Here is a 27,953-nt window from a genome sequence, read left to right as displayed (position 1 = left end):
AGGGTGGTAATCAGTGGTTAGTCCATTATACAAGAACCAAAGATTGGGGTCCTTGATCAGCCAGCCAGAACAGATGGATCCCTGTCCGGTGAAGTTGACTGTATATTGGGGAAAGTATGGATACAGATCTGAGGATGTGGTGTTGCTTTGGTAAGAGGCGTTGAAGCAACCCCACAACCAAAACTTAGCAGTGCACTGTGTGTAATTTCCCAGCCAACCTTTATGTTGGTGGTGCTGGACATGCGGCCAACCTTTGCATTTGGTGTTCCATGATCCAGAGGCATAACAACAAAAGCACAAGCCCCGGGTGGTTCTGGAGAACCGGAAATATCGGTAGGAGGTATCATTCATTTCAGAAGGAGGTGTCGCGAAAAGGCCACTTTGATTATACAGCAGGCCTGCCAAGACAATGTCAGGGTCCCTGATTAGTCCTGGGATGAGGGACATGTCAGCTACCTTTCTAGGGTGTTCATAATAAAGGGTGACATTTTCTCCATATATTTGAAACATCTGCTTAGCATTCTTTACAAAAACATTTTCTTTGGGTTCAAGGAGCACAAGGATATCAACAATTCCTCCTGGGTAGTAAAAGAAGATAAGAAGGAGAACAGTTATTATTACTGTAAGAAGAACTGGAGGTAACCAAGACGACAGCATACCTGGAGAGTGAGCCAACCTTCCGTTGAGAGAGAGAGAGAGACTGGACACGAGAGAGAGACTGGATTTGTTCTGATGTACTCTGTCCTCCCGTTTGTACTAAGTCTGCTCTTATTTCTGTGGTACCGTATTTTTCGCCCTATGGGACACACTTTTTCCACTCCAAAAATGAAGGGGAAATGTGTGTGCGTCCTATAGGGCGTATGCAGGGTTTCGCTGAAGCCTGGAGAGCGAGAGGCGTCGGTGCGCACCGACACCTCTCGCTCTCCAGGCTCCAGGAAGCTATCCGCAAGCCTTGCACGCCCGGGGGGAGTTCCCCTAGGCGTGCAAGGCTTGCAGAGGCGGGAGCCTGCAGCGCGGAGCACGGGGCTCCATCCGTAGGACGCCCCATGCTCCGCGCTGCAGGTTGCCGCCCGCAAGCCTTGCGTGCCCAGGGGAGTTCCCCCAGGCGCGCAAGGCTTGCGGACACCTGCGCGAAGCACGGGGCATCCTCCGAAGGGCGCCCCGTGCTCCGCGCAGGTGTCCGCAACCTGCCGCCCCGCGCGTGGGGCGCCCTGAAGCAGAGCGCCCCTCGCGCTGGGCAGACATCGGCCAGCCCCACAAGCTCGAAGGACAGCGGGGAGGCGCAGCGCCACCATCCCACTGTTCCCCGACCTGGTTTTGGGGGGGGGAATAAAGGAAAAACAATTTTCCTTTATTTCCCCCCCCCCAAAAAAAATGGTGCGTCCCATGGGACGGAGCGTCCTATGGGACGAAAAATACGGTAAGTGGAGGAGGTCTTCCATACAAAAGCTCAAAGGGAGAGAGCTTTAGCCTCTTGTTGAGTGCACATCTGATCCTGAGCACGGCTACGGGTAGAAAGTCCACCCAATTGCCATGAGTTTCCTGGCACAATTTGGCCAGCTATCATTTAAGAGTCCAGTTCATTCTTTCCGCCTTGCCGGAACTCTGTGGTCGGTAGGCAGTGTGCAGTTTCCATTGTATCTGCAGGGCTTTGCATACACCCTCCACTAACAAAGTGATAAAGGCTAGTCCATTATCCAATTTTTAAATACCTTATTCCATGTTTTGAACCATATTTTCCTAATGGGTAGTGTAATTACTTGAAATAAATAAATAAATAAATAAATAAATAAATAAATAAATAAATAAATAAAAAAACAAAAAAGGGGGAAAAATAAAAAAATAAAAAACCGAGGAAAAAAACTCCAGGACTTGTACCTAAGCCCAGTTTTGGGTCAGTTATCTCAGCTATCAGTTTGCAGAGAGTTATTTGTTTTTCAGGCTTTTAATTAGTAAAGTCCCAAGAGCGAGACGGGTGTGCATCTACCCACGCTGACGCATGCACAGTTCTGCTTGCACCTGGCTTTAGAGCTACTACAATTGGTGGTAATTTCAATTCTGCCCCTTTAGGCGTGAAGGCTATTTGAGCTTGAATTTTAGATAGAAAATCACGTCCCAAAAGGGGAATTGGACATTCTGGTACATAAAGAAACTGGTGAGTGAAGGTCCTCCCTCCAATCTGGCACTCTTGGGGTTGCAGAAAGGGTTTTATTGCTGGCTCAGACTAGTTTGAACAGGTCTAGGCTGGTTTGAACCGGTCCAAGCCGGGTGGTACAGGTCCAAACCGGTTGGAACTGGTTTAGACAGGTTGGAACCGGTCCAATCCAGTTTGAACCAGCTGAAACCAGTTGGGAAAATTCCATGCAGGTTCCAACTTGCCCACACCAGTTTGAACTGCCCCAGACTGGTAGGAACTGGCTAAGACTGGTTGGAATAGGTCTAGGCTGGTTTGAACCGGTCCAAGTCGGTTGAAACAGGTCGAAGCCGGTTGGAACCGGTCTAGGCCAGTTGGAACCGGTCTAGGCAGGTTTACGCCAGTACAAGCCAGTTTAAACCGGTCTTGGCCGGTTTGAACAGGTCTAGGCCGGTTTTAAACGACCCAAGCTAGTTTGAGCAGTTCCAAGTAGGTTGGAACTGGCCCAGACGGGTTGGAGCAGGTCCAGACCAGTTGGAGCAGGTGCAGGTCATTTGAAACTGAATTTGACCAGTTCAAAACAGCCTAGACCAGTTCAAACCGGCTTCAACCAGCACAAATCGGCTTGGACTGGTTCAAACCAGTCTAGACCTCTTCCAACCAGTCTGAGCTGGTTCCAACCAGTCTGGGAAAGTTGGATCCCGCCTGGACCTTTCCCAACTGGTTTGGGCTGGTTCCAACTGGCTTGGACTGGATCCAACTGGTATGAAATGATTCCTACAGGTCTGGGCTGGTTCCAAGCGACATAGACCTGTTCCAACTAGCCTGGACCTGTTGTAACCAGCTTGGGCCAGTTTCAAATGACCTGCACCTGCTCCAACTGGCCTGGACCTGCTCCAACCTGTCTGGGCCAGTTCCAACCTACTTGGAACTCTTCTTTTTTTTTTTTATAAAATTTTTATTGAGTTTTCACATTTTTATAGACATACAAACATAAAAAGACACAACAAAACACGTATAATTTCATAAACTTACTTTCATTCCCTTCTTTCCTTCACTTCCCCACACCCCCCCTTCCCACATTCCAATTTCATTAATTATCTCAGCAAATTATTTTCTCCCATCTCTTAAATGTTATTCTTGTCTTTTCTTAAAGTTTATCGCTTTTTCTTGGCCCAATTTTACTTATCCAGCTTTATACATTAAATACTTTCTCTAGAGTCGGCCTAAATTCTCTCCCATAAATTCCCTCCTTAATATGTTAAACCAAAAATCATTATATTCCCATTCTAAATCTCAGATTTTCACAATTCTACTCTCCCCTCCCCCCTTCCCCGGTTTCCGTCCCTTCCCAAACCAATGTCCTCCAAGAAAAAAAAACCGTTTTAGCCCGGATTTCTCACATCCGAGGCCCTTAAGCCCCAGTTAGTCTCTCTCCACCATTTTTGTTGGTAGTCCATTTTGTTGGCCTTCTCTTTTCGAGGGGGTTCTGCCACCAGCCCCTCGTATTTCCCTCTTTCCAAATCAGCCAAGAGCAGTTTCTGGCCAGGATCAATCAGTCTCCCATAGTCCAGCCTGAAGAAGAAGTCCCAATCATACTTGTCTGTTTTTTTATAATCCAATATTCGAGTTATTCCAGGGGCTTCTTCCTTTATCTTTCTCTCCTTCTGCAGATTTGTAATCCACTGGTCATCTTCTTTATTTCCTTTGTTTCCAAAGGTTGCAGGCTCTTGGTTGGTTTTTTCCACTTGCGTTTCCTCTCCTCTTTCTTCTTCTTTCTCCCCCAGTTCCAAAATTATCTTTTCTTCTGCAGCTGCAGAGTTTTTTTCCATCCACTTTGTGTCATCAACAGAGTTGTTTAGTTCAAGATTGAAGGTCATCAATTGTTCACTCATAATAGTACTATGCTCTTGTAGAATTCCCACAAGACAAAACATTCTTTCTATCTCTGCCCATACTTTTCCTTCTGCAGCCATTGCAATGTCTTTAGTTCCCTCCAGGGGGGTTTCCATCAGTTCTTTTCCAACAATCCGTTACTTTGTTGTTCACAGTCACTTTGTTTCCAATCAGTTCACTTTTAGTGTAGCACTTTCAATCCAAAAAGATATTATTAACACAGTTCCAATCTTTGGTCTCCCGTTTGACAGCTCTTTTGACAGCTGTCAAACTCCTTATTCTTTTTCTCGGGCTCACACACAGGGCGCTTCCCGGGTCTAGGGGGGGGGTCAGCCAAAAAAGAAAGACCTCTGAAATTCCTCTCTCTTCCTCTCCAGCACAAATACTTCTTAATCCAATTTATGAAAGTAATCTGTTTAAACACCAGAGTCTTTTCCGACCTAGTGGTCCTCTCTTTGCTTTAAATCCTTTAGTGGGGGGGGGGGGAATGTGGACTTCCTTTTTAACACGTCCCCCCGATCGTACTTAAATTCCAGGATAAAATCTTTTAGTGCCGAAATTTCTTTCTACTCACGGGTTACATTTTCCAGTCCAATTTCAGGAAGAAAGATAGCGCTCTTCGGTCATGGCTCGCGGCTTCGCTCCGCCGAGGTAGCGATGGACTCTCAGCACCACGCCGCTCCCCAGTCCACTCCGCAGCCTTTAAAAAGGCTCTTCGCGGGTCGGGGAGGGCGCTTAGGGTGCCCACCGAGTCACCAAGTCCGCAGGCTTCCGCGCCTGCGGTTTTTAAGGGTCCCCGTGTCGCCGGCACGGCAAGACCCGTCCTCAACGGAGCCGATTCCCTCCGGAGCTCGGAGGGAATCCGCCATTACCCGTTCGCGCTATCCCGGAACTCTTCAAACCGGCCTAAACCGGTACAAAACTGCCTCGACCAATTCAAACCGGCTTGGACTGGCAGAAACCGGCCTAGACCAGTTCAAACTGGCCTAGACCGGTTCCAACCGGCTTGGATCTGTTTCAGCCGACTTGGTCTGGTTCAAACCAGTCTAGACTTGTTCCAACCAGTATGGGCCAGTTCCAAGTGGTCTGTGCAAGTTGGAACCCGCCTGGACCTTTTCCAACTGCTTTGGGATGGTTCCATACCTAATACAATGACCGCTCCCCGCTTAAAACGGGGGGCGCCCTTTGCCTGGACGCGTGCAGCCCCTAGATCTGGAGCGGCTCCAACAGCATAGGCTTGGCTTTGCCTTCCCTCAGGTGGGATACCTGGAGGTCTCCGCCTACCTCAGTCAGTTGTCCAATCCCACCTGGGGGAAGCGTTGCCAAGGAGACCAGGCCAGGTAGGGGAGGGATTACCTGCCCACACAATAGAGGGAGGATCTTACCTGGGAATCCTCACTTGGCTCCAGAGCTTCTCCCACCCTACCCACCCTCAGTTAATGTCTTATTTTGCAGGTTAACTTTTCTTCACAGGTATGCGGGCGCTGCTACGTTAAGGTCGTGGTTAAAGGGCCGGAAAGGAATTTCCCTGCATTGGCAGGTTTCGCTTTTCCCGTAGCAAAACGTCACAACTTTGGCGGTATCAGGCCTTGGGCTGCGGACTGGGGAGGGAGAACACCCAATGCCTGAGCCAAGGTCTACCCACATTTGAAATTTAATAAAGTTGTGGCCAATTTAATCCCATAGCACGTAGTCTTGAGTTGTTATTCCACATGACGGGGGGACCGCGTGGGATCTGGGGACTCTGCCTGTCCACTCAAATAGTATTATACTCCATACCTAATACAAATAGTAGTGGTGAGAGTAAACATCCTTGTTTAACTCCTCTTTGTATATTGAATTGATCTGAAACCCCCTCATTCACTCTGACCACAGCCTTCCCTTCTCTATACAATTCCCGGATTGCTTCCACAAAGTTCTCTCCTAATCCTCCCTCCTGCATAATACTCCATAAGAACTTATGTCTAATCGTGTCGAAGGCCTTAAAAGGTAAAGGTAGTACGGGCCAATCTTGCCAGACTCTAGGGTTGTGCGCTCATCTCACTCTATAGGCCGGGAGCCAGTGCTGTCCGCAGACACTTCCGGGTCACGTGGCCAGCGTGACAAGCTGCATCTGGCGAGCCAGCGCAGCACACGGAACGCCGTTTACCTTCCCGCTGGTAAGCGGTCCCTATTTATCTACTTGCACCCGGGGGTGCTTTCGAACTGCTAGGTTGGCAGGCACTGGGACCGAACGACGGGAGCGCACCCCACCACGGGGATTCGAACCGCCGACCATGTGATCGGCAAGTCCTAGGCACTGCGGTTTTAGATAGAAAATCATGTCCCAAAAGGGGAATTGGACATTCTGGTACATAAAGAAACTGGTGAGTGAAGCGTATGTAACCTGAAGCGCATGTAACCCGAGGAACCACTGTACGTTGGCTCCCAGTACGTTTCCGAGCACAATTCCAAGTGTTGGTGCTGACCTTAAAAACCCTAAACGGCCTCGGTCCAGTATATCTGAAGGAGCGTCTCCACCCCCATCGTTCTGTCCGGACACTGAGGTCCAGCTCCGAGGGCCTTCTGGCGGTTCCCTCACTGTGAGAGGCCAAGTTACAGGGAACCAGGCAGAGGGCTTTCTCTGTAGTGGCGCCTGTCCTGTGGAACGCCCTCCCATCAGATGTCAAAGCGATAAACAACTACCTGACATTCAGAAGACATCTGAAGGCAGCCCTGTTCAGGGAAGTTTTTAATATGTGACATTTTAGTGTATTTTTCATCTTTGTTGGAAGCCGCCCAGAGTGGCTGGGGAAACCCAGCCAGATGGGCAGGGTACAAATAATAAATTATTATTATTATTATTATAAAGCGACATCTGGTCCTTCCTTTTCAACAGAATCCCATGTCCTCAAGAGTAGCCCGTGTGGTGCTCTCCAAAGGCTGCCAGGCTCCAGCTCCTATCAGCCCCCAAAGTCTGGCACGATAGGAGTTGGATTCCAGCAACCTCTGGAGGACAAAAGGTTAGACACATCTTGCGATTGCATTACCTTGTGATTCGTGTCAAGAAGCAGCAAATTGGGTTGTCGGCCACTGGGGCCACATTAGCACCCTCAATTTGAAGCACTATCGTGTCACTTTAAACAGCTCCAAAGAATCCTGGGAGCTGTAGCTTGCTAAGGACACGGAGAGTTATTGGGAGACTCCTGTTCCCCTCACAAAGCTACCATTCCCAGACCATCAATCCCTCTTCACAGGGAACTCTGAGAATTGTAGCTCTGGCAGGCTTCATTCGGACTCAGGGCTGATAACCTGGGGAGCAGAACTGGCAATTTTGTAAAGGAAGAAGCAGGCCAGACGTAAAGTGACTTCTAGTCCAGAATCTTCAGAGAGTCTGAGTGGAACAAGGAGGCAGAAGGAGCCGTAGCAGAAACTGAGGAGTGGATACAAAAACAAACAGAGAGATGCCCAAGCATAGAGGAACAAGGCCATCCCACCACCGTCCCCAGCAAGTAGCTCGAACCTTGTCCTCCATCCACACCCTCAGCTAAACACTGCCAGGTCCCAGGCTCATTCATCGCAGCTCCAAGGAACCTGGCCAGGTGAGAGGTTGCATGAGCTGCTTCTGAGACGTTGCAGGCTGTGGGCACGCTTTGCCACTCCCCAGCCACGCTTCCTTCTCACAAGAGGTCACAACACCTACAAGGCCACAAAGGACTGTTAAGCAACTCAGAGTAGACCCATTGGAATTCCTTCACTTGTTAGGCCACATTCGCACCATACATTGAAAGCACTACAATGCCACTTTAAACAGTCCTGACTTTCCCCAAAGGGTTCTGGGAGCTGTACCATGAAGGGTGCCATTAAGGAGGCCCCTCTCCCCTTCACAGAGCTATAATTCCCAGATGTCCCTGAGGAGGAGAGGGATTGTTAAACCACTGTAGGAACTGTAGCTTTAGGAGGGGAATGGGGGTCTCCTGACAACTCTTGGCACTCTTAACAAACGACAGCTCCCAGAACCCTTTGGGGGAAGCCAGGACTGTTTAAAGTGGTATCATGGCACTTTATGATGTGGATGTGGGCTGAGAGAGCTAGCAGGGCAAAAGCAGGAGACACCCTTTCCTGGGAAGGAGGCCTAAGAAGATGCCATCAGGCAGGGGAACCAGAAATAAGGATAGAAAACCAACGCACCATTGCCCAAGTGAAGACCAAGCTTGACCCTGACACTTTTTCTTAGCTCTTTCAAATCAGGAAGTTGTCTTGTATCAAATCAGGCTGCTGGGGTATTTGTTATACACTGGCTGGCAGCAGCTCTCCAGGGTTTCAAACAGATGTCTTTCTCAGCTTTACCTGGGACTTTCAGCAGGCAAAGCAGGTAGTCTCCCTCTGGACTGTGGCTCTTTCCCCGCCTAGCCTGACGGTAGGCAAGTGTGGTGTGTACACCAGAAGAAGTGGTGTGGGCTGGTGGCTCTTGAGTCACCTTCCTCCAGCTTCCATTGATTATGTTTTCCATTCTTCCGCACCCTCTGTGCAGACAGTTGGTTGTTGCTGGGTTGCCTGTTTTGAATTTTAAACTCTTAAATCTATTCCTTTTCCTCAGAGATACAAAAGAAGCCCCAATGCAAGTGGTAAAAGGATAATGCAGCTGCTAAATGGATCTCACTTAGACTAGGGGCAACCCATGTGGTGTGGTGCCCTCCATATCTTTTGGGTGAAGGTGCATTGCCCAGTCCAGTACCAGCAGCGTATTCAGGGCACCCCATTAGAGGGTGGAAGTCTCTGTCCAGAAGCCAAGCATGGGGCAGGCGGGCCTTAGAGCTTCCAGCAAATGGCCTTAGCATGGCCACCTCAGTAGCTTGGGGTCTCGGAGAGGCCAAAGTCCTTGGCATAACCCTGAAAATGTTTCAGCCCTCCGGCAGCAGGCTAGGACAAATAGACACCCGATGCCTGCGCCAAAATTCCACCTACTTCTGCAGTCAATAAAGCTGTGGCCATTTTTAATCCAGATTGTTGTCTGGTTGAGTTTATTTTATCACTCCTTGTTTTAGTCACTGCCTGGGGGAGAGTGGAGTTGCGACTGAGGCCACAATTGCCTCTTACTCAGACGAGACACAACCAGTGTGGTGGGGGGGGGGCTCCACATACAGTATTTTGGAATTCAGCTCCCATCAGCTGAATCAGTGATCAAGGGTGATAGGAATTGTAGTCCTCAACATCTGGAGGCACTGCATTGCCAACCCCTATACTAGACGAACAAGGCAGCTTTGTGGGAGGGGAGGGGAATTTATGTGTGTTTCTTTTTTAGGTGCTGAACTCCAAGGCAATACGGGCCGATTCCCTCATTGGGGTCTCCAGGGTGCAATTTGGGCTGATATCTACAGAGAGGCAGAAATCAAGAGGTGCCTCCCTGCTGGTGCTGCTCAGTGGGCCTGAACTCAGGACTGGGCCTTGAGCTGCCCTGGGCTGGCCCCCAAGACAAGGGAAAGAGTCTTTTTCAGAAGTTCTGATCTCTCAGCCAAGCTTTTGACATTCATTCATTCATTCATTGTTCGTTTGTTGTTTTACCACTGGTAGCACTCAACATGGTAGCTGGTAGCACTCAAGCAGTGAGAGATTTTACTTTCTTGGGCTCCATGATCACTGCAGATGGTGACAGCAGCCACGAAATTAAAAGACGCCTCCTTCTTGGGAGAAGGGCAATGACAGGCCTAGATAGCATCTTGAGAAGTAGAGACGTCACCTTGCCAACAAAGGTCCGTATGGTTAAAGCCATGGTTTTCCCAGTAGTGATGTATGGAAGTGAGAGCTGGACCATAAAGAAGGCTGATCGCTGAAGAATTGATGCTTTTGAATTATGGTGCTGGAGAAGACTCTTGAGAGTCCCATGGACTGCAGGAAGATGAAACGCATCCATTCTTAAGGAAATCAGCCCTTAAGAAGGACACGATCTGGAAGGACAGATCGTGAAGCTGAGGCTCCAGTACTTTGGCCACCTCATGAGAAGAGAAGACTCCCTGGAGAAGACACTGATGCTGGGAAAGATGGAGGGCACAATGAGAAGGGGGCGACAGAGGACGAGATGGTTGGATAGTGTTTTCGAGGTTACCAGCATGAGTCTGACCAAACTGCGGGAAGTAGTGGAGGACAGAGGTGCCTGGCGTGCTCTGGTCCATGGGGTCACGAAGAGTCGGACACGACTAAACGACTAAACAACAACAACAGCACTCAACATCTGGCAACATCCAACACTTAAACAGGCTCTATTTATGGCAGCTAATTACAATAGAGCAACAACTACTAAATGCAATGTTATATTAGGGTAACGTTTGCCTGTACAGGCATACATCAGTGAAAATGCCATACAAAAATGCATTATCATAGGGGAGAGTGCTTGCAAACATGTCTATATTTGTCAAAACTGCATTTAAGAATTAGGGGAAATTCACACTAAGAAAACCAAATTGCTGCAGAAATGTGAAGAACTGAATTTAAGATTGGAAAAAGGAGAAACTTAGAAAACCAGAATTTGTTAATCCCTAGTCCCAGCTCATACCTTGGGTTGGTTTCCTTGGAGTGAAGGCCACGGAAGGCTGATGGTGATTTCTGTGGTAGAAGGTTTATAAACACAGGCTGAGCATGTTCTGGAAGGTTTACAGCATTAATCTTCCAGCTGATCATCTCTTCCTCCTACTTTAGGTTCCTGGGGTGGGTCACCAAAGGCATAGCTTTGGATTCTTGCAGAGAGCAAGTCAGGCCTCTGTGTCTCTTCTGTAGCTCCAGCCCCCAGACGGCCATTCTCCTGTGTCCTTTTCCACACAGAAAAGGTCTTGAAGACGTCCCCTTTAGCCAGGGAGAGGGAGGGAGACACACCCTCTTCCACTGACCACCCAGAAGAGCCTCCAGAGATTTAGAGTTTCTGTGACAACACATTAGCATACATTACAATACAGATACTTAATAGACCTGCCTATGCTATTTCCTTAATAAAGAAGCATTTGACCATTTTAGCAATCTCCCCTATTCCTGTGGAACCCCATTTTAGTTATAAAATCACAGGATTGGAAGGGAACCCCACCTCCCGCAAAAAGGAAAAACCACCACAATTTAGTCTAACCACAAACTCTTTGCAATATTCTGAATTGCCCTGAAATTTCCCCACAGCTCAATTTTTCCTTTCCTTGACAATTCCTGTAACTCCTTCTGTTTTTCTCTCTCTGCAGATTGAGATCGAGCTTGTGTATGAATCTCCAGGTACTTTTGTCTTGAGCCAGTGGCGAGTTTGAGGGCTCTTGGGAGGCAGGGTGTCCAAGACCCTTCAGCCACTGTTCCCTTCCTCCGCCCTCCATTGGGCTTTGTGCTCCATCCTCACATCACAAGCTCCATGGATGCTTTTGGTGTCAGATCCTGTTAATTGTCCTACTGGTTGTTTTGTGCTAATATGCTTTTTATATTGTAGTGCATTATATTTGTATTACATATTACAGCTGTTGTGCTGCTACTATATTTAAATTGCCTATTTTCTATGTATATTTGTGGGAAATGAAATGTAAACCGGCTATTGTAGGACATGGGATGGTATTACTACGCTATAGAGCCCGTCAGATTTGAGTATATGGTGATGGCAATTGAAGGCAATTGAGAGTGAGAGCTAGTGAGGCAAGGTAAGCAATCGGATTAACCTTTTCACAAGGAGTGCCTCAAAGAATTGGAAAAGGAAGCCCTCATCAACAGGGCCAAAACCATTCATGGAAACTTGTGAAAAGTTTCAGCTCAGACCTCAGATTTAGGGCTTGACAGCTTATATTACCTACAGAGTAAGGAAAGAGGGACTCTGACCAGGTCACACAGTTTTATATTGACGTTTGACAAAAAGGAAGCATCCTTGTGATAGTGTTACTCATAGCAACTCCCCTGCGAGGACTTTTTAGTTAAGAGAAAAGGTGGGCAAGAGGTGAAATGACAGAGGTGTCTAAAATGATGCCTGGCCTGGAGAAAGTGGACAGAGAAATGTTTTTCTCCCTCTCTCAAAACACCTGAACTCATGAACAACCAATGATGTTGGAAGATTCAGGACAGATAAAAGAAAGCCCTTCTTCACAAAGCAGTTAAACAGTTAAAATATTGAACTGTGGAACTCACTGCCACAGGAGGCACTGATGGCCGCCATCGAGGATGGCGTTAAAAAAGGATGGAGGAAAAGGCTGTCCTTGGCAATCAATGGCTGCTGGCCATGATGACTATGCTCTGCCTCCATGGCTGGAGGCAGCAAGGCTTCTGAAGACCAGCTGCTGGAAACCCCGGGGGAGAGAGGGCTCTTGGGCTCGGGTCCCAAAGGGATCTGACAGGCCCTGGTGAGAAGAGGATGCTGGCCAAGCCTGATCCAGCAGGATCTTCGAATGTTTTTCAAATGAATGTCTGTCCACAATTAGATGGCCCTTCTGGATGGTGTGAATGTTGGCTCTTGTTCTTTTCCCTAGGTCATGCTCTGATGGGCAAATGGCTGAGCCTCTATGACCCAGCTAATCTCAATGCCGGACTAAGGGGCTATGTGAAAGTTCACCTCTGTGTCCTTGGAGCTGGAGATCAGGCGCCGGTAAAAATCTTTACATTACAACATCTTCACCACCTCAACAGAGGCTTCTCACGGGCATTCAAGTTCATGTGATGCCATTGGCAGCTATTAAAATGATGGGGTGCCTTGTTTGGATCATTTTTCAAGACTGGTAGGTCAGACGCCTGTGGGACGCGGGTGGCGCTGTGGGTAAATCCTCAGTGCCTAGGGCTTGCCGATCGCATGGTCGGCGGTTCGAATCCCCGCGGCGGGGTGAGCTCCCGTCTTTCGGTCCCAGCTCCTGCCCACCTAGCAGTTCGAAAGCACCCCTAAAGTGCAAGTAGATAAATAGGTACCGCTTTCTAGCGGGAAGGTAAACGGCGTTTCCGTGTGCTGCTCTTGTGCCGGTTCGCCAGAGCAGCTTCGTCACGCTGGCCACGTGACCCAGAAGTGTCTCCGGACAGCGCTGGCCCCCGGCCTCTTAAGTGAGATGGGCGCACAACCCTAGAGTCAGTCACGACTGGCCTTCGGGCAGGGGTACCTTTACCTTTACCTAGGTCAGACGCGAACTTGCTAAATGGTTTAGTAGAGCAGGACAGGCTGACTAGACAAGCAGAACTCTTGGTGGCCTTGTACCAGCAGCCTAAATAGGAAGAACTTGGGATTTTAGCAGCAACATTTTTAAGAATATAAATATTATCTATACCTGGGTCCTGCTACAGGATGCCAACATCAGCTCAGTTAGTTAGAGTGTGGTGTTGAGAACATCAAGGTTGCGGGTTCAGTAAGGGACAGCTGCATATTCCTGAACTAGATGATCCTCAGGATCCGTTCCAACTATGATTCCATGATTCTACTATGTGGGGTGCCCACCCAAATTCCTATGCCAGACTGGGATGGTGGACATGGAGTGTTAGACTTATTCCTGTGGGGAACAAGGTTCAAACTCCTATTTTGCCCTGAAGCTCAGTGGGTGAATGGGGTCCAGTTGCTCCATCTTGACCTTACCACCTGTCTCGATTTGCACCTGCCCCTACATTAAAAACTTCACAGGAAAGCTGCTTGGGGTTCCCCCACTATCTAAAGGGCCTTTCGGGTAGTAGCACTCCAGCCATGGAACACCCTCCCCAGAGAAGTTTGCCTGAAGCCTGTCTTTTGTTTGTTGTTGCTTTTCCTTCTCTCACCTTTTGCAGATAATTTTAATTCCTCTTGCAATTCTGTGGTCTTTAGCTTTATTTAAGTTTTATTTGTGTCTATATTTGAACTGTTGCAGACTTTTCCAGGAACATGAACAAGCAGCGGGAAAAGACCTATAATTAATTCATTACCTTACCTCATAAGGTTGTTTTGAAAACAGAACCATGAATTCTACTCTGAGTACCTGGCTAAATCGAAAAGGCCCACCTTACACCATTGCCTGCCCCCATGTGGCCCTCCTGTGTGGCTCACCACAGGAAGAAGCTACAGGACAGCAGGTCCCACATGCCAGATCTACTGTTTTCTTGGGAGACGGCATGCCTGTTAAACTGGGTTGAGTTTTCCACAGCTTTCCTTGCATAACTGTGGGCTGGTTCCAACATTGCATTTGTTCCTGCTACAGTGTTTGTGCTTCTTTTGCAGCTGCCACTGAAATGAACACAGAAAATGCCCTGTTTGAATCTGAAACTCCCTCCGTGTTCTGTAGAGATGGTCTGTGACAGCTTTCACCCACCTAGGGCCCTCCCGATATTTGAGACAGAAAAAGGATTATGGGGAAGGGAGCTCCCTGACAGAGCACCTGCTTTGCTTGCAGGAAGTCCTGCCCCCCCCCCCCCCCCGCATCTCCAGGTGGGGCAGGGAATGTCTCCCATCCAAAGTCTTGGGAGCCATTGCTGGTCAGTGTGGACAGCACTGTGCCAGGTAGGCCAATGGCCTGATCCATGACAAGGCAGCTTCCTGTGTTCCCATCCATCCCCACCAGCACAGCTGGGGCAGGCTGGGGCTGATGGGGGTTGTGAGCCAAAAACATCTAGAGGGCCACCAGCATCTGGGTCACAGGTTTATGTTGCGCCTTTCTCTTCTCCAAGGATGCAGCCCATTTGCCAGACAGTGGCGATTTGGAAGCCAACCTCCTGCAGGCAGCAGTAATGCCAGCAGTACGCAGAGCCATGCTCCAGCTCTTTGTATACCGAGCAAAAGATTTGTCTCCAAGTAAGCTTGCCCCCCCCCTCTCCACACACACACACACACACACACACACACACACACACACACACACTATTACTTCTGTTTGGCCAGTGCTTTCTGGGCACAAGTTCGAGAAGTTTTTCGTTTGCCCGTCTGCTTTCCCCAGAAAACTCACTGTTTACTGCTGAATCTGGTGGCAGTTTTAGTCTTGCTTTAGGTGTTTTTGTTGTCTCAAGTGTTATTAACGGTTTTAAATTACCTTATGTGTAAATTGCCTTGAGAAGGAGGTTAATAAATCAATGGTGGGGGGGTGGGGTGGGGGGGTGTATGTATGGGGTATTTTTTAAAAAAAGACCTGATGAAAAATCAACAGCCTTTTTGATGGGTTATTCTTATCTTTTTGGATGATGAATTATTCTTAATTTCAGTAGGAATTGGTGGTGTTTGTTTTTTCCTCTTCCTTCTCCCTTTCCCCCCTCTGCTCTATTTGTAATAAAACACACACATAAGAGCACCTCTGTGCAAATAAATAAAAAGAGGGAAGAGAGAATCCCACTTTTTCCCCAGAGCAACTACAGTGGTGCCCCGCAAGACGAATGCCTCGCAAGACGGAAAAACCGCTAGACGAAGAGAATCGCGGAACGGATTTCTGCAGTTCAAAAGCACACCAGTGCAAGTAGATAAATACCGTTGTTGTTGTTGTTGTTGTTGTTGTTGTTGTTGTTGTTGTTGTTGTTGTTTTTTGCTCTATAAGACGCACTTTTCCCCTCCTAAAAAGTATGGGGAAATGTGTCTTCATTTTATGGAGTGAATGCTATCGCTGAAGCCAGAAGAGCAAGAGGGCTTGGTGCGCAGCGATCCCTCTTGCTCTTCTGGCTTCAGGGATAGCCACGCAAAGCCTCATGAGCGCAGTGGGAGCATTCCTCCCTCTTCACTCAAGAGGCTTTGCATTGCTTTCTTGTTTCTTGTTTTCCTCCTCTAAAAACTAGGTGCGTCTTATGGTTGGGTGTGTCTTATAGAGCGAAAAATACGGTAGGTGCTGCTGTGGCAGGAAGGTAAACGGCATTTCCGTGCGCTCTGGTTTCCGTCATGGTGTCCTGTCCGGTTTAGACATGCTGGCCACATGACCCGGAAAGCTGTCTGCGGACAAATGCTGGCTCCCTCAGCCTGAAAGCGAGATGAGCGCCACACCCCATAGTGGCCTTTGACTGGACTTAACCGTCAAGGGGGCCCTGACCTTTTACCTTTCCATAGATAGACCCAAGCTCCCGGAGTTTACCAAACTATTTTTAAAGTCAGCAAAGACTGGGCCAATGGACTCTAGGGTTTTTGCATAAAGGTGTGGTAGAGCATGTGCAGAGTGCTTCCCCACCTAGTCACTCACAGCAACCAAAAGTGCCACCTGAGAGGCAAGGTTTCCTGGACACAAAGCACCTATCCCTCATTTTGGAAATTGATCACTGGCAATGAACAAAGAAGTGCAATGGTTATGGGAACTTGTGACTCTCCAAACATGGTTGGACTGCCAACTCCCATCAGCCAGCATGGCCAATAGGGACAAGGATGGGATTTGTTGTCCATCAACCAGGCTACCTGGCCATGCATAAAAAAAAAGATGGCAGAACTGAGAAGGAACAGGGGCAGTAAAGGCAAGTGATGGTCTGGTTCATTGATGGGGAACCTGCAGCATTTGAGATGAGATTCTACTTCCCATCAGCCGCAGCTGCCATGGTCAGTGGTCCCTAGGGGCAGTGAAGACAAGTGACGGTCTAGTTCAGAGGTGGAGAAACAGTAGCCCTCCAGCCAACATGGCCAGCGGTCAGAGCTGTGATGCACGGTATAAAGGTAAAGGGACTCCTGACCATTAGGTCCAGTCGTGACCGACTCTGGGGTTGCGGCGCTCATCTCGCTTTATTGGCCGAGGGAGCCGGCGTACAGCTTCTGGGTCATGTGGCTAGCATGACTAAGCCGCTTCTGGCAAACCAGAGCAACACACGGAAACACCGTTTACCTTCCCGCCGGAGCGGTACCTATTTATCTACTTGCACTTTGACGTGCTTTTGAACTGCTAGGTTGGCAGGAGCAGGGACTGAGCAACGGGAGCTCACCCCGTCGCGGGGATTGGAACCGCCGACCTTCTGATCGGCAAGTCCTAGGCTCTGTGGTTTAACCCGCAGCGCCACCCGCGTCCCATTGATGCAAGGTATTGGGGGCTGTAAAGGCAAGTGATAGTCTAATTCACGGCTCAGAAAATTACAGCTAGCTCTCCAGTTGCAGCTCATCCCAGCACTTAGATTCTTGCTGGGAACACCTTGAACCCTGGGTGCTGCATCCGAAGGCTAAAAGCTGTCCCTTTCCCTTTTCCTTCTGCACAGGTGTCCTCAACGTCGGGCAGGACCGCAGCTCGTACCAGCCCATCGACCACCCGGAGCCGCTGCGCCCCTACCCAGACATGACTACCAAGGCCTCCCCACCTCCTCCTTATTGAGGCGTCCCCTGAACCGTCCAAAGAACACTGGGCCCTTTCCTTGCTGCGCTGGGGAACAAAACCGTCTTCGCCACTTAGCCCCAACCCCACTTCTTCCTCCCCACCAGAGGAAGCGTGGTTTCTAAAAACCAGTCTAGGAGGGGAGGAAAAAAACTTTGGCAACAAAGCAGCCTGTGGCTTCGACTTGAGGGTTTTGTCATAGTTTCTGCTGCGAATCCAGAGCGCACCTTGGACAACGATGTTTTAAAGTCCCCCCCCCCCGATCCCAGAAATGTCATATGTACAACTCTCTGCAATTTCCTTCTGCAATAGCAAAGTTCTCTGTATTTTTTTCCAGCCACATTGATGCTGATCGATTCAGCCTCTCAAGGCTACCCTGGGAAGAGTAGCCCCCCCAATAAAATAGTCCCCCCCCTCATTAAGAGACTCAGCAAGAGAGTTGTTAGCTGGAGGATCTGTCTGCTTACAGGAGCCAGCTAATATTATTTCCAAAGAGCAATCCATGCCCTCGCCCGTTGCTGCAACTGTGCCATTTTTCTGCCGATGATTTGCTGCAGGCACACACCTTCTGATGACTGCTGTAGGTGTGCTGATCGTTTTTCTCTCTCAAAAACACTTTTGTGCCTTAGAGAAAACACACAGCCTTCCTTTCTTCCCCTGTTCTTTGTATGTATGATTGTTTTCCTAGAGAAAATTAAAGAACCCTTTTAATAAAACGTTTCAGTCTTGAGTTTGATCATCTGGCTTCTTTCTGCTAGGCTCGCTTGTTGGTTTGAGCTGTAACAGCTGAGGGGTGGGGGGGGGGGACAGAAGTCATAGAAGAATCATAGAGGTGGAAGGGACCCTGGGGGTCATCTAGTCCAACTCTCTGCAATGCAGGAATACGCAGTTGTCCCATACGGGGATTGAACCTGCAACCTTGGCATTCTCAGCACCATGCTCTAACCAACTGAGCTGCTCAAAGGCCCATCTAGTCCAGCATCCCATGGTTGCAAACCAGATGCAGCAAGGAAAAACCCACAAGCAGGACACAAGCTCCAAAGCACTCGCCCCGTAATAATAAACCACAATAGCCAGTTGTCCCGCGTGAATTTGTCCAATCCTCTTCTAAAGCCATCCAAGTTGACCGTCCCTGTCTCCTGCAGGAGTGAGTTCCATAGTTTGTGCACTGCAATCATAATCATAATCATAATAAATTTTATTTATACCCCGCCCTCCCCGGCCAGAGCCGGGCTCACAGTAAAAACACAATAGGGGGGAAAGTAAGGGGGGGGAACCAATTTAAAATAGAGGATAAAATGCAATTTAAAATGCAGCCTCATTTTAAAGTAGCCGATAAATCAATGAATGACTTCCTTTCGTCTGTGTTGAATCGCATTCAGTTTCATTGGATGCCCCCGAGCTTAAGCACTATGAGATCGCGCGGAGGGATATCTTCTTCTGTTCTTTCCAGTGTTAGAAATCTGCAAGGTGCCTTTTTGTGACTGGCACAGTTCCAGTTGCGACCATGTGGGTGCCAGGTTGCCAAATGACATCTCCATCCGGCCGGCAGGTAAGCCGAAGAGCTCATTTGCTGCAATTCTATCCCACCGTTTTTTCCATGTGGTTCACCCCAGTTTTCAGCTAATCCCTACCACGACCCTGCAAAGTAGGTTAGGTGGCTGGCTCAAGGTCACCCAGGTGAGCTTCATGACTCTGGGGGGATTTGAACCCAGGGCCACGTCCGACACTCTAACCACTACACCACTCTGGTTTCCTAGAGTATTTGTACTATGGGGCCATGGGCACAGCCTGGGGTGTGGGTGTGTGCAGCTGCCCTCCTCCAAAAAATATCAAGTAAGTCAATAAAAATACTTACCTAACTGACCAATCGCTTCACAGAGAACTCAGTTCTCTCCCCACCCCCCCAAATCCTGATGTATGGGGCAGCTATATAAATTCAGTAAGTGAATAGTCAGTCAGTCAGTTTTATTGCACATAGCCAAAGGCTGCCGCAATGTACACAGGATCATTCAACAATTAAAAGAAAATATGCTGAATTAATACAAAAAACTTAAAACATTTATATTATCAAGACACTACTCTAAACAGAGCTATAAAAGTACCTTAATATACAGGTTAAGACATTAAACAATAAAATTTATAGGCTAAAATCACCACATGGCCACTAATATATTAAAAAATAATGTTAATACAATGTGCAATTATATTCGGAGTAGAAAGGGTCAAATAAATTCATCTCCTTTACAGTTGGTGGCTATCTTGGCTATATAATTTGCTCTAATTTTCCTAGCGATGGGAGACACAGAGGTATACCAACAAACGAACGTGTTTGCATTAGAGGATGTAGTAAGTGTTGTTTAGTTTTGTCCGACTCTTCGTAACCCCCTGGACCAGAGCACGCCAGGCACTCCTGTCTTCCACTGCCTCCCGCAGTTTGGTCAAACTCATGTTCGTAGCTTCGAGAACACTGTCCAGCCACCTCGTCCTCTGTCCTCCCCTTCTCCCAACATCAGGGTCTTTTCCAGGGAGTCTTCTTTTCTCATGAGGTGGCCAAAGTATTGGAGCCTCGGCTTCAGGATCTGTCCTTCCAGTGAGCACTCAGGGCTGATTTCCTTCAGAATGGAGAGGTTTGATCTTCTTGCAGTCCATGGGACTCTCAAGAGTCTCCTCCAGCACCAGAATTCAAAAGCAGAAATTCTTCGGCGATCAGCCTTCTTGATGGTCCAGCTCTCACTTCCATACATCACTACTGGGAAAACCATGGCTTTAACTAGACCAGTGTTTCCCAACCTTTTTTGGGCAAAGGCACACTTGTGTCATGAAAAAAATCTTGAGGCACACCACCATGCCAGATGGGGAAAGGTCACTTTTTACTTATGTAAAAAAAAATAAAAAAATAGTAACAGCATAGAAGGTAATGGTAGATGACTGTTAGGGTCTCCCCCCAAATGCAGAATTCTATTAATATCTTCCTTAGCGAGCCGCGTTAACCCCTGTAATGCTTTCTATAGAGTAAGCATAGGGGACACTGGGGGATGTGGAACCAAGGGGGCAGTGGGCCAAAAGAGTTCGGGATCTACTGCTTTAAACAGAAATAAGAGCCAGTGGGTTCTTCCTTTTTTAAAGTATCGTTTCAGCGGGGACAGCAGTCCGGATTTCCAAAAAGCGGCGCTTTTTTGCGTCTGAGCAAAGAAGAGAGAGAGGGGGAAAAAGAGAGAGAGATTGATTTGTGGCTGCGCAAAGGGGGGAGGAGCCCAGGAGTAAAAGTAGGAAGGACGAAGGGAGGGGAAAGGAAAGTTAATAGAAGGAAAGGCGGGTGGGAGAGAAAGAGAAAGAAAGAGGGAAGGAAGGGGGGAAGAGAAGTGGAAAGGAGGGAGACCGAGGCGGGGGAGAAGCGTCTGGAGAGTTGCTCCGAAGTTTGGGGGGCCGCGGGGGTGGGCGCGCGTCCCAGGAGGCGGAGGCCAGCCCGGGCTGGGAGCCGCGCCGCGGCCCGGGGGCAGTAGGCGGACCGCGGCTCCTAGGATGTGGAAAGGGGACAGCGGCGCAGGGGGAGGAGACCCGCACGGCTAGGGCAGCGCGCAGGGGGAGGGGAGCGGGCCGGAGGCGGGCGAGGGGGGCCGCGATCCTGCGCGCCGCGAACATGGCCTCCTTCCCCGCGGGCCCCGCCGAGCCCCCCGGCCGGGGAGGGCGGCGCACCCCCGCCGCCGGAGGAGAGCAGAGGCAGGAGGAGGAGGACGAAGGCGCTGCCGAGGAGGCGCGCCAACTTCTGCCAACTTCGGCGCCCGCCCCGCAGGCTCCTCCCGGCCGAGAGCCAGAGGACGGCGGCGGAGCAGGAGGAGGAGGATCGGGTTTGGCGACGGCTGCTGCGTCCTCTCCAAGCGCGGGGCTGGCCTCCGCCGCGCCCGATCCTCCGCGCTCGCCCGCTTCTCGGCGGAGCAGGTCTCGTGCGGGTGCGAGGTGCTGCTGCAGGCGGGCAACCCCGGCCGGCTGGGCCGCTTCCTGGGCTCGCTGCCGCCCGACGCCGAGGCGCCGTGCGACTCGCCTGCCTCCCTCCCACGGCACACCAGGCAACATCTCGCGGCACAGTAGTGTGCCGCGGAACACCGGTTGGGAAACACTGAACTAGACGGACCTTTGTTGGCAAGGTGATGTCTCTGCTTTTTAAGATGCTGTCTAGGTTTGCCATCGCCTTTCTCCCAAGGAGCAGGCGTCTTTTAATTTCGTGGCTGCTGTCACCATCTGCAGTGATCATGAAGCCCAAGAAAGTGAAATCTCTCACTGCCTCCATTTCTTCCCCTTCTATTTGCCAGGAGGTGATGGGACCAGTGGCCATGATCTTCGGTTTTTTGATATTGAGCTTCAGACCATATTTTGCGCTCTCCTCTTTCACCCTCATTAAAAGGTCCTTCAATTCCTCCTCACTTTCTGCCATCAAGGTTGTGTCATCTGCATATCTGAGGGTGTTGATATTTCTGAAGTAGTAAGTAGTAGGAAGTAGTAGTAAGTAAGTAAATAGTAAGTAGTAAGTGAATAAATATGGGGCAAGTCAGCCCCGCGAAACGTGCAGCAAAGCGACGCCTTTCCGGCCCTTGCGCGCCCCTCTCGAGATCCCTGCCGCGGCCCCATCGGAGAGGCTGCGGCGGCTGTGGGCTGTCCGAGCCCCCCTTGGCTTCCCCCCGTTGCATTTCCCTCGGTTGAAAGGAAGGCGCGGGAGCTGGGTTTGCAACGGAAAGGGAGTCTCTTCCTCCGCTTCTCCCCTGTCCTCCCTCCTCACTGAGGGACAGTCGCTTGGCTCGGTTATTTCTTTGGCAGGGACACAGGTGAGATCTCCCCACCCGCACCCCGTGCCTCTCCCCTAGCAATTCTCTCCCCCCCCCCATCCCTCCATGGGGCAAGGGAAGCGGTGTCAAGGCTGTCCGCCGTCGGGAACAGGATACTGGGTTAGGAGGAGAGGCTTTCCCGATTTGCTCCAGCGGGGCTCCTCTTCCGTTCTTAGGTAGAAGGAGTGCAGAGCAGGCCTGCATGCAATGGCCTAGGGCCACCAGAAAACCACTCGCATCATGCAAATCGGAAGGGGGTGAATCAGGAATAAACAACCCCCTGAAGACAAATGCGGATCTGGGAGCAGGGAGGTTATCCAGTGCAGGATGCAGGATTGGGGCCACCAAGCCCCAAACAGATCGGTGCTGGTTGTTATTATTATTATTATTATTATTATTATTATTATTATTATTATTATTTACAGTGGTACCTCGGGTTACATATGCTACAGGTTACAAACGCTTCAGGTTATAGACTCCGCTAACCCAGAAATAGTACCTCGGGTTAAGAACTTTGCTTCAGGATGAGAACAGAAATCGCGCAGCGGCGGTGTGGCGGCAGCGGGAGGCCCCATTAGCTAAAGTGGTGCTTCAGGTTAAGAATGGACCTCCGGAACGAATTAAGTACTTAACCCGAGGTACCACTGTAATAATAATAATAATAATAATAATAATAATAATAATAATAATAATAATTATTTATTATTTATACCCCGCCCCTCTGGCTGGGTTTCCCCAGCCACTCTGGGCGGCTTCCAACAAAATATTAAAATACAATGGTCTGTTAAACATTAAAAGCTTCCCTAAACTGGGCTGCCTTCAGATGTCTTCTAAAAGTCTGGTAGTTGTTGTCCTCTTTGACATCTGGTGGGAGGGTGTTCCACAGGGCGGGTGCCACTACTGAGAAGGCCCTCTGCCTGGTTCCCTGTAACTTGGCTTCTCGCAGTGAGGGAACCGCCAGAAGGCCTTCAGTGCTGGACCTCAGTGTCCGGGCTGGACGATGGGGGTGGAGACACTCCTTCAGGTATACAGGGCCAAGGCCATTTAGGGCTTTCAAGGTCAAGACCAACACTTTGAATTGTGCTCGGAAACGTACTGGGAGCCAAGGTGGGTCAGTACTGGCACCCCACGGCGCTGCTCCGCAACCTTCACAACAAGCCTGCAGAGTGGTGGCTGTCCCAGAAGGCCACTTGCCTTTGAATTCCCCTCCGCCCACCTCCCCTGTCGGAAGCAGGTCACACTGGAAGGAATCGCAAGTGGGCAGTGTTGCCACCATGGGCAGCAGGAGGCTGGGCCATGACGGCCTGATCCTGCTGCCAGGTTCTTCCTAAGCCGTTCTGTTCCTTTCCCCACCCCCCTCAAGCTGTTTCCAGGCCTGGAAGTCTGTCACCGACCGGGCGGCGCTATGCAGGCATGGCAGGGAACGCCTGCGACTCGAATCCCTGAGGGTGCATTTCCATCAATGGGCCCTGATGTTGCAAGTCCGGGAAAAGGCCAAGAAGACTCTGCTGGAGCTGTGGGCCTTGAAGTGGAGGCGAGCCCACGGTGAGAACCGTATCAAAGTCAGGGCATCGGGTCCAACTTGCTCGGGGTTGCCTGCACTGACTGGCAGCATCTCTTTGGGGTTTCAGAGAGAGGCCTCTCTTCCAGAGCCGCAGCCTCCCCCTAAAAAAATGAACTGAGATTCTAGTCCTCATTGTTTTGAATAAAGGGCTGGCTTTCATTAGGAAAGCTACACGGAAAGGTCCTTGTTCCATCTAGCCGAGTGTTGCCCACACTGGCTGGCAGCAGCTCCCCAGAGTTTCCAGATTTCCCTGGACATGTCGGGATTTGAACCTGCGACCTTTTGCATGCAAAGCAGGTGCTCTACCACTGAGCTGCTCTCAGTGCGCCTTTCTGGAAGTTTAGAAAAACATCATCATTTGTGTAATAATAATAATAATTTATTATTTATACCCCGCCCATCTGACTGAGTTTCCCCAGCCACTCTGGGCAGCTTCCAATCAAGTGTTAAAAACAGTACAGCGTTAAATATTAAAAACTTCCCTAAACAGGGCTGCCTTCAGATGTCTTTTAAAAAGAAGATTTTAAAAGCCCTCCCTTCAGATGTGAAGGAAATAAGCAGCTACCCTATCTTTAAAAGACATCTGAAGGTAGCCCTGTTCAGGGAAGATTTTAATATTTAACGCTGTACTGTTTTTAACACTTGATTGGGAGCCGCCCAGAGTGGTTGGGGAAACTCAGCCTGATGGGCGGGGCATAAATAAATTATTATTATTATTATTATTATTATTATTATTATTATTATTATTATTATTATTATTTAGTGGGTCTCTTCCGGTAGCAGTAGAGACTCACTCTCTCTGTATATAATCTTAAATAAACCAGCATTTAGAAGCACAAAATTAATACTTCTGTCATTTCATGACTGGGAATAGGAAGGCAGCTCGGAGGACGGTAGCCAGGCTAGCATCTCCTCGTCGTTGACGATTGAAGACTCAGGGCACCTTCCTCATCACGGCTCCCCTTCTCCCAGCCATTTCCCCAGTGACTCGCAAGATCTCGCTGCCACAGATCTTCACATGCAAGCGCCGTTCCCTCTGGGTTATGGCCACACCCAGAATCGGAGGCAGCTGCTGGCGAAATGCTTTGCGTTTTGGTCGGCCAGGACTGTGCAAAACCTGAAGGCAGAACAACACCGCAAGCGGACTCTCCTCTCCGGGTAAGAGTCTTGGGCAGGGATTCCGCAAACCCCAAAGTGAGTGTTCCGGTTTGCGAACGTTCTTTGGAAGCCAAATGTCCGACGGGGCTTCTGATTGGCTGCACGAGCTTCCTGCAGCCATTCAGAAGCCGCGCCTTGGTCTCTGAATGTTTTGGAAGTTGAATGGACTTCCGGAATGGATTCCGTTCGACTTCCGAGATACCACTGTACATTGTTTATAGTCCTAGCTATCCAGTTGGAGAAACCAAGAAACCACCTAGAAGTACATTGAGGTCCAGAGGAAGGGTGAGAGGGGAGGAAGAAATTTAAACAGGGAGCGACGTAAAATGTATCAGTCAAAACTTCAAAGGATAGAGAGTAGTCAGCATAGAGGTTGAAGGTAAAGGGATAGTCTGGGAATCTGGAGGTCTCTCACTCTATCTGCTTAAGGTAAAGGTAAAGGTACCCCTGCCCGTACGGGCCAGTCTTGCCAGACTCTAGGGTTGTGCGCTCATCTCTATAGGCCGGGAGCCAGCGCTGTCCGCAGACACTTCCGGGTCACGTGGCCAGCGTGACATCGCTGCTCTGGCAAGCCAGAGCCGCACACGGAACGCCATTTACCTTCCCGCTAGAAAGCGGTCCCTATTTATCTACTTGCACTCGGAGGTGCTTTCGAACTGCTAGGTTGGCAGGCGCTGGGACCGAGCAACGGGAGCGCACTCCGCCGCGGGGATTCGAACCGCCGACCATGTGATCGGCAAGTCCTAGGCGCTGAGGTTTTACCCACAGTGCCACCCGCGTCCCCTATCTGCTTAAGCCCCATGCAAATCCCTGAGTTGCACTTAAACTTCCAACAACATTAGGAAAGCTGTCTGCAGACAAATACCGGCTCCCTCGGCCTGAAAGCGAGATGAGCTCCGCAACCCCATAGTCGCCTTTGACTGGACTTAACCATCCACAGGTCCTTTACCTTTTTTCTTTTTCTTTTCTACAGATCTCAGGCCCAACTGAACAGGCCTCGGTCCAGTATACCTGAAGGAGCATCTCCACCTCCATTGTTCTGCCTGGACACTGAGGTCCAAGCGCCAAGGGCCTTCTGGCGGTTCCCTTGCAATGAGAAGCCAAGTTACAGGGAACCAGGCAGAGGGCCTTCTCGGTAGTGGCGCCTGCCCTGTGGAACGCCCTCCCGCCAGATGTCAAAGAGAAAAAAAACTACCAAACTTTTAGAAGACATCTGAAGGCAGCCCTGTTTAGGGAAGCTTTTAATGTTTAATAGGTTATTGTATTTTAGTGTTCTGTTGGAAGCCGCCCGGAGTGGCTGGGGAAACCCAGCCAGATGGGTGGCGTATAAATAATAAATTATTATTATTATGATTATTATTATTATTATTCCTCCCTGCATCCAGAAAACTCCTCCAGGGAACGATATGCTCAGCTGATCAGATTCTCTGGCTAAACAGGAGGCACTGAAACTGGGCCACAAGGAGGAGCCATGAACCCAATGCCAATTGTCCTAGCAGAGGCTGAACAGTTCTCAAAATATTCTCCAGAGATCACAAGCAGAGGGTTTGCTCCCCACATACGCTCTCAGTCCAAGCATCCCAAGTTTCCACGGAAACGTTTTCACTGCCAGCCTACCAGAGGAAGGACCAGGGTCGGATTAAACCCAGTGGAGGCTCCTAGGCAGTCAGAATCTCGCAGGCCCCCTCACAAATTATTTCCCAATTTTCTTTCAAGATCAAATCAATATTATTTTGTTGTTTTTTTTGTTTTTTTCCATAATTTTTTATTAATTTTCCAACATAAATTAAAAACAATACAAAACACAATACATAGACAAACAAACATATAAACACGTATAATTTCAAAACCTCTTTTTCATAAATCTTACTTCCCCGACTTCCCCATGCCTCCCCTTTCTGCATCCCTATTTTAAAATTTCTTCAGCAACCCCTCACTTCAATTAACTGATTACTCATTTTCTTTATTATTTTTTTCCCTTCTTCTCTTACTTAATCATTTACAGCTGTACTTCTATATTGTTTCTTTACCCATGGCATTTTAGCACTCATTAATTTTACAACAGTTCTTAAGATATACTTTAAATTTCTTCCAATCTTCTTCCGCCATCTCTTTTCCTTGATCACGGATTCTGCCAGTCATCTCCGCCAGTCCCATATAATCAATCACCTTCATCTGCCATTCTTCCAGCGTGGGTAGTTCTTGTGTCTTCCAATACTTTGCTAAAAAAACCCTTGCTGCTGTGGTAGCATACATAAAAAACATCCTGTCCTTCCTTGACACCAATTGGCCAACCATGCCAATCAATATTATTTTGATCCGTTGTTGAGGGGCTCGTAGGCCAGTGCCCAGTCTGTCTGTTTGGTAATCTGGCACTGAGGAAGGACGCACCTTGACATTGACAATGTGGTAATTCACTCGCTGGCCGTAGTTCTTCAACACTGTTTGGAGGGCTCTGACGTTCTCGCTGGAGGTGAAGAACTCCAGGTAAGCCTGGAAGGAGTCGAGAGAGGAGATGTTGACACCAAAGAATCCCAGCAATGGCACAATTGAAATGTTTAAATTAACTTGGGGGGGGGGGGAGCAGAGGTTTTTCTATTAGGAATTGTAGGTGCCGATATTCCAAGGGAGCAGAAAATACTTTTTATGTATGCGACGACAGCCACCCGGTTGTTACTGGCCCAGAGATGGAAAGAAGACAAAGTCCCTAATAGGGAGCCCAGAACAATGGTGCGCAAGGCCTTATATAGACATTTTAAATTCCCTGCCCTGTCACTCAAGACTACCCGTCCATACATCATACCTACATCACAGAAAAGGCGGTCTACAATTTAAATGTTGGACTACAGAAATTTAAAATTCAGTACCAAATTATCTAAGGTTGTTCACCAAAGCCAGACTAAACGTCTTTCCTTCTGCAGTGTTGGATGGCAGGTTGAGAGGAGTTCCCTACCAGGACAGACTTTGCTCATGTGCTCAAGACATCGATTCTATAAAACATATTTTGCTGCGAAACATGAGCAAGCCAAGGCTGAACTGATATTACCCTTGCTGGTACCTTTCCTGGGAAAATCAGAGGCTCATTATGTCAGGTTCCTATTGGAAGACCGGACAAACGCTAGAACATTAGCAGTGGCCAAGTTTTTATCGGTGGTTGCAAGAACCAATGATCCCTGTCTTTAAGTCTGAACAAA

At 49.1% G+C, this 27,953-nt stretch overlaps 1 protein-coding gene across 1 annotated transcript; it reads left to right on the top strand.

Moving 5' to 3' along the window:
• Nucleotides 1-21,971: 21,971 nt before the first annotated feature.
• On the top strand, nt 21,972-26,109 carry LOC114590086 (uncharacterized). The gene is made up of 4 exons (XM_077931005.1): nt 21,972-22,037; nt 23,401-23,582; nt 24,574-24,759; nt 25,733-26,109. The coding sequence occupies exons 2-4, from the start codon at nt 23,443-23,445 to the stop codon at nt 25,896-25,898; spliced, it is 492 nt and encodes a 163-aa protein (XP_077787131.1). The 5' UTR covers nt 21,972-22,037; nt 23,401-23,442; the 3' UTR covers nt 25,899-26,109.
• Nucleotides 26,110-27,953: the final 1,844 nt, after the last annotated feature.

The sequence above is a fragment of the Podarcis muralis genome, chromosome 7 (assembly GCF_964188315.1).
Source record: "Podarcis muralis chromosome 7, rPodMur119.hap1.1, whole genome shotgun sequence".
In the NCBI taxonomy this organism is placed as follows: Eukaryota; Metazoa; Chordata; class Lepidosauria; order Squamata; family Lacertidae; genus Podarcis; species Podarcis muralis.
Note: the sequence above shows the minus strand (reverse complement) of the source record. Positions and strands in the feature narration are given on the sequence as shown.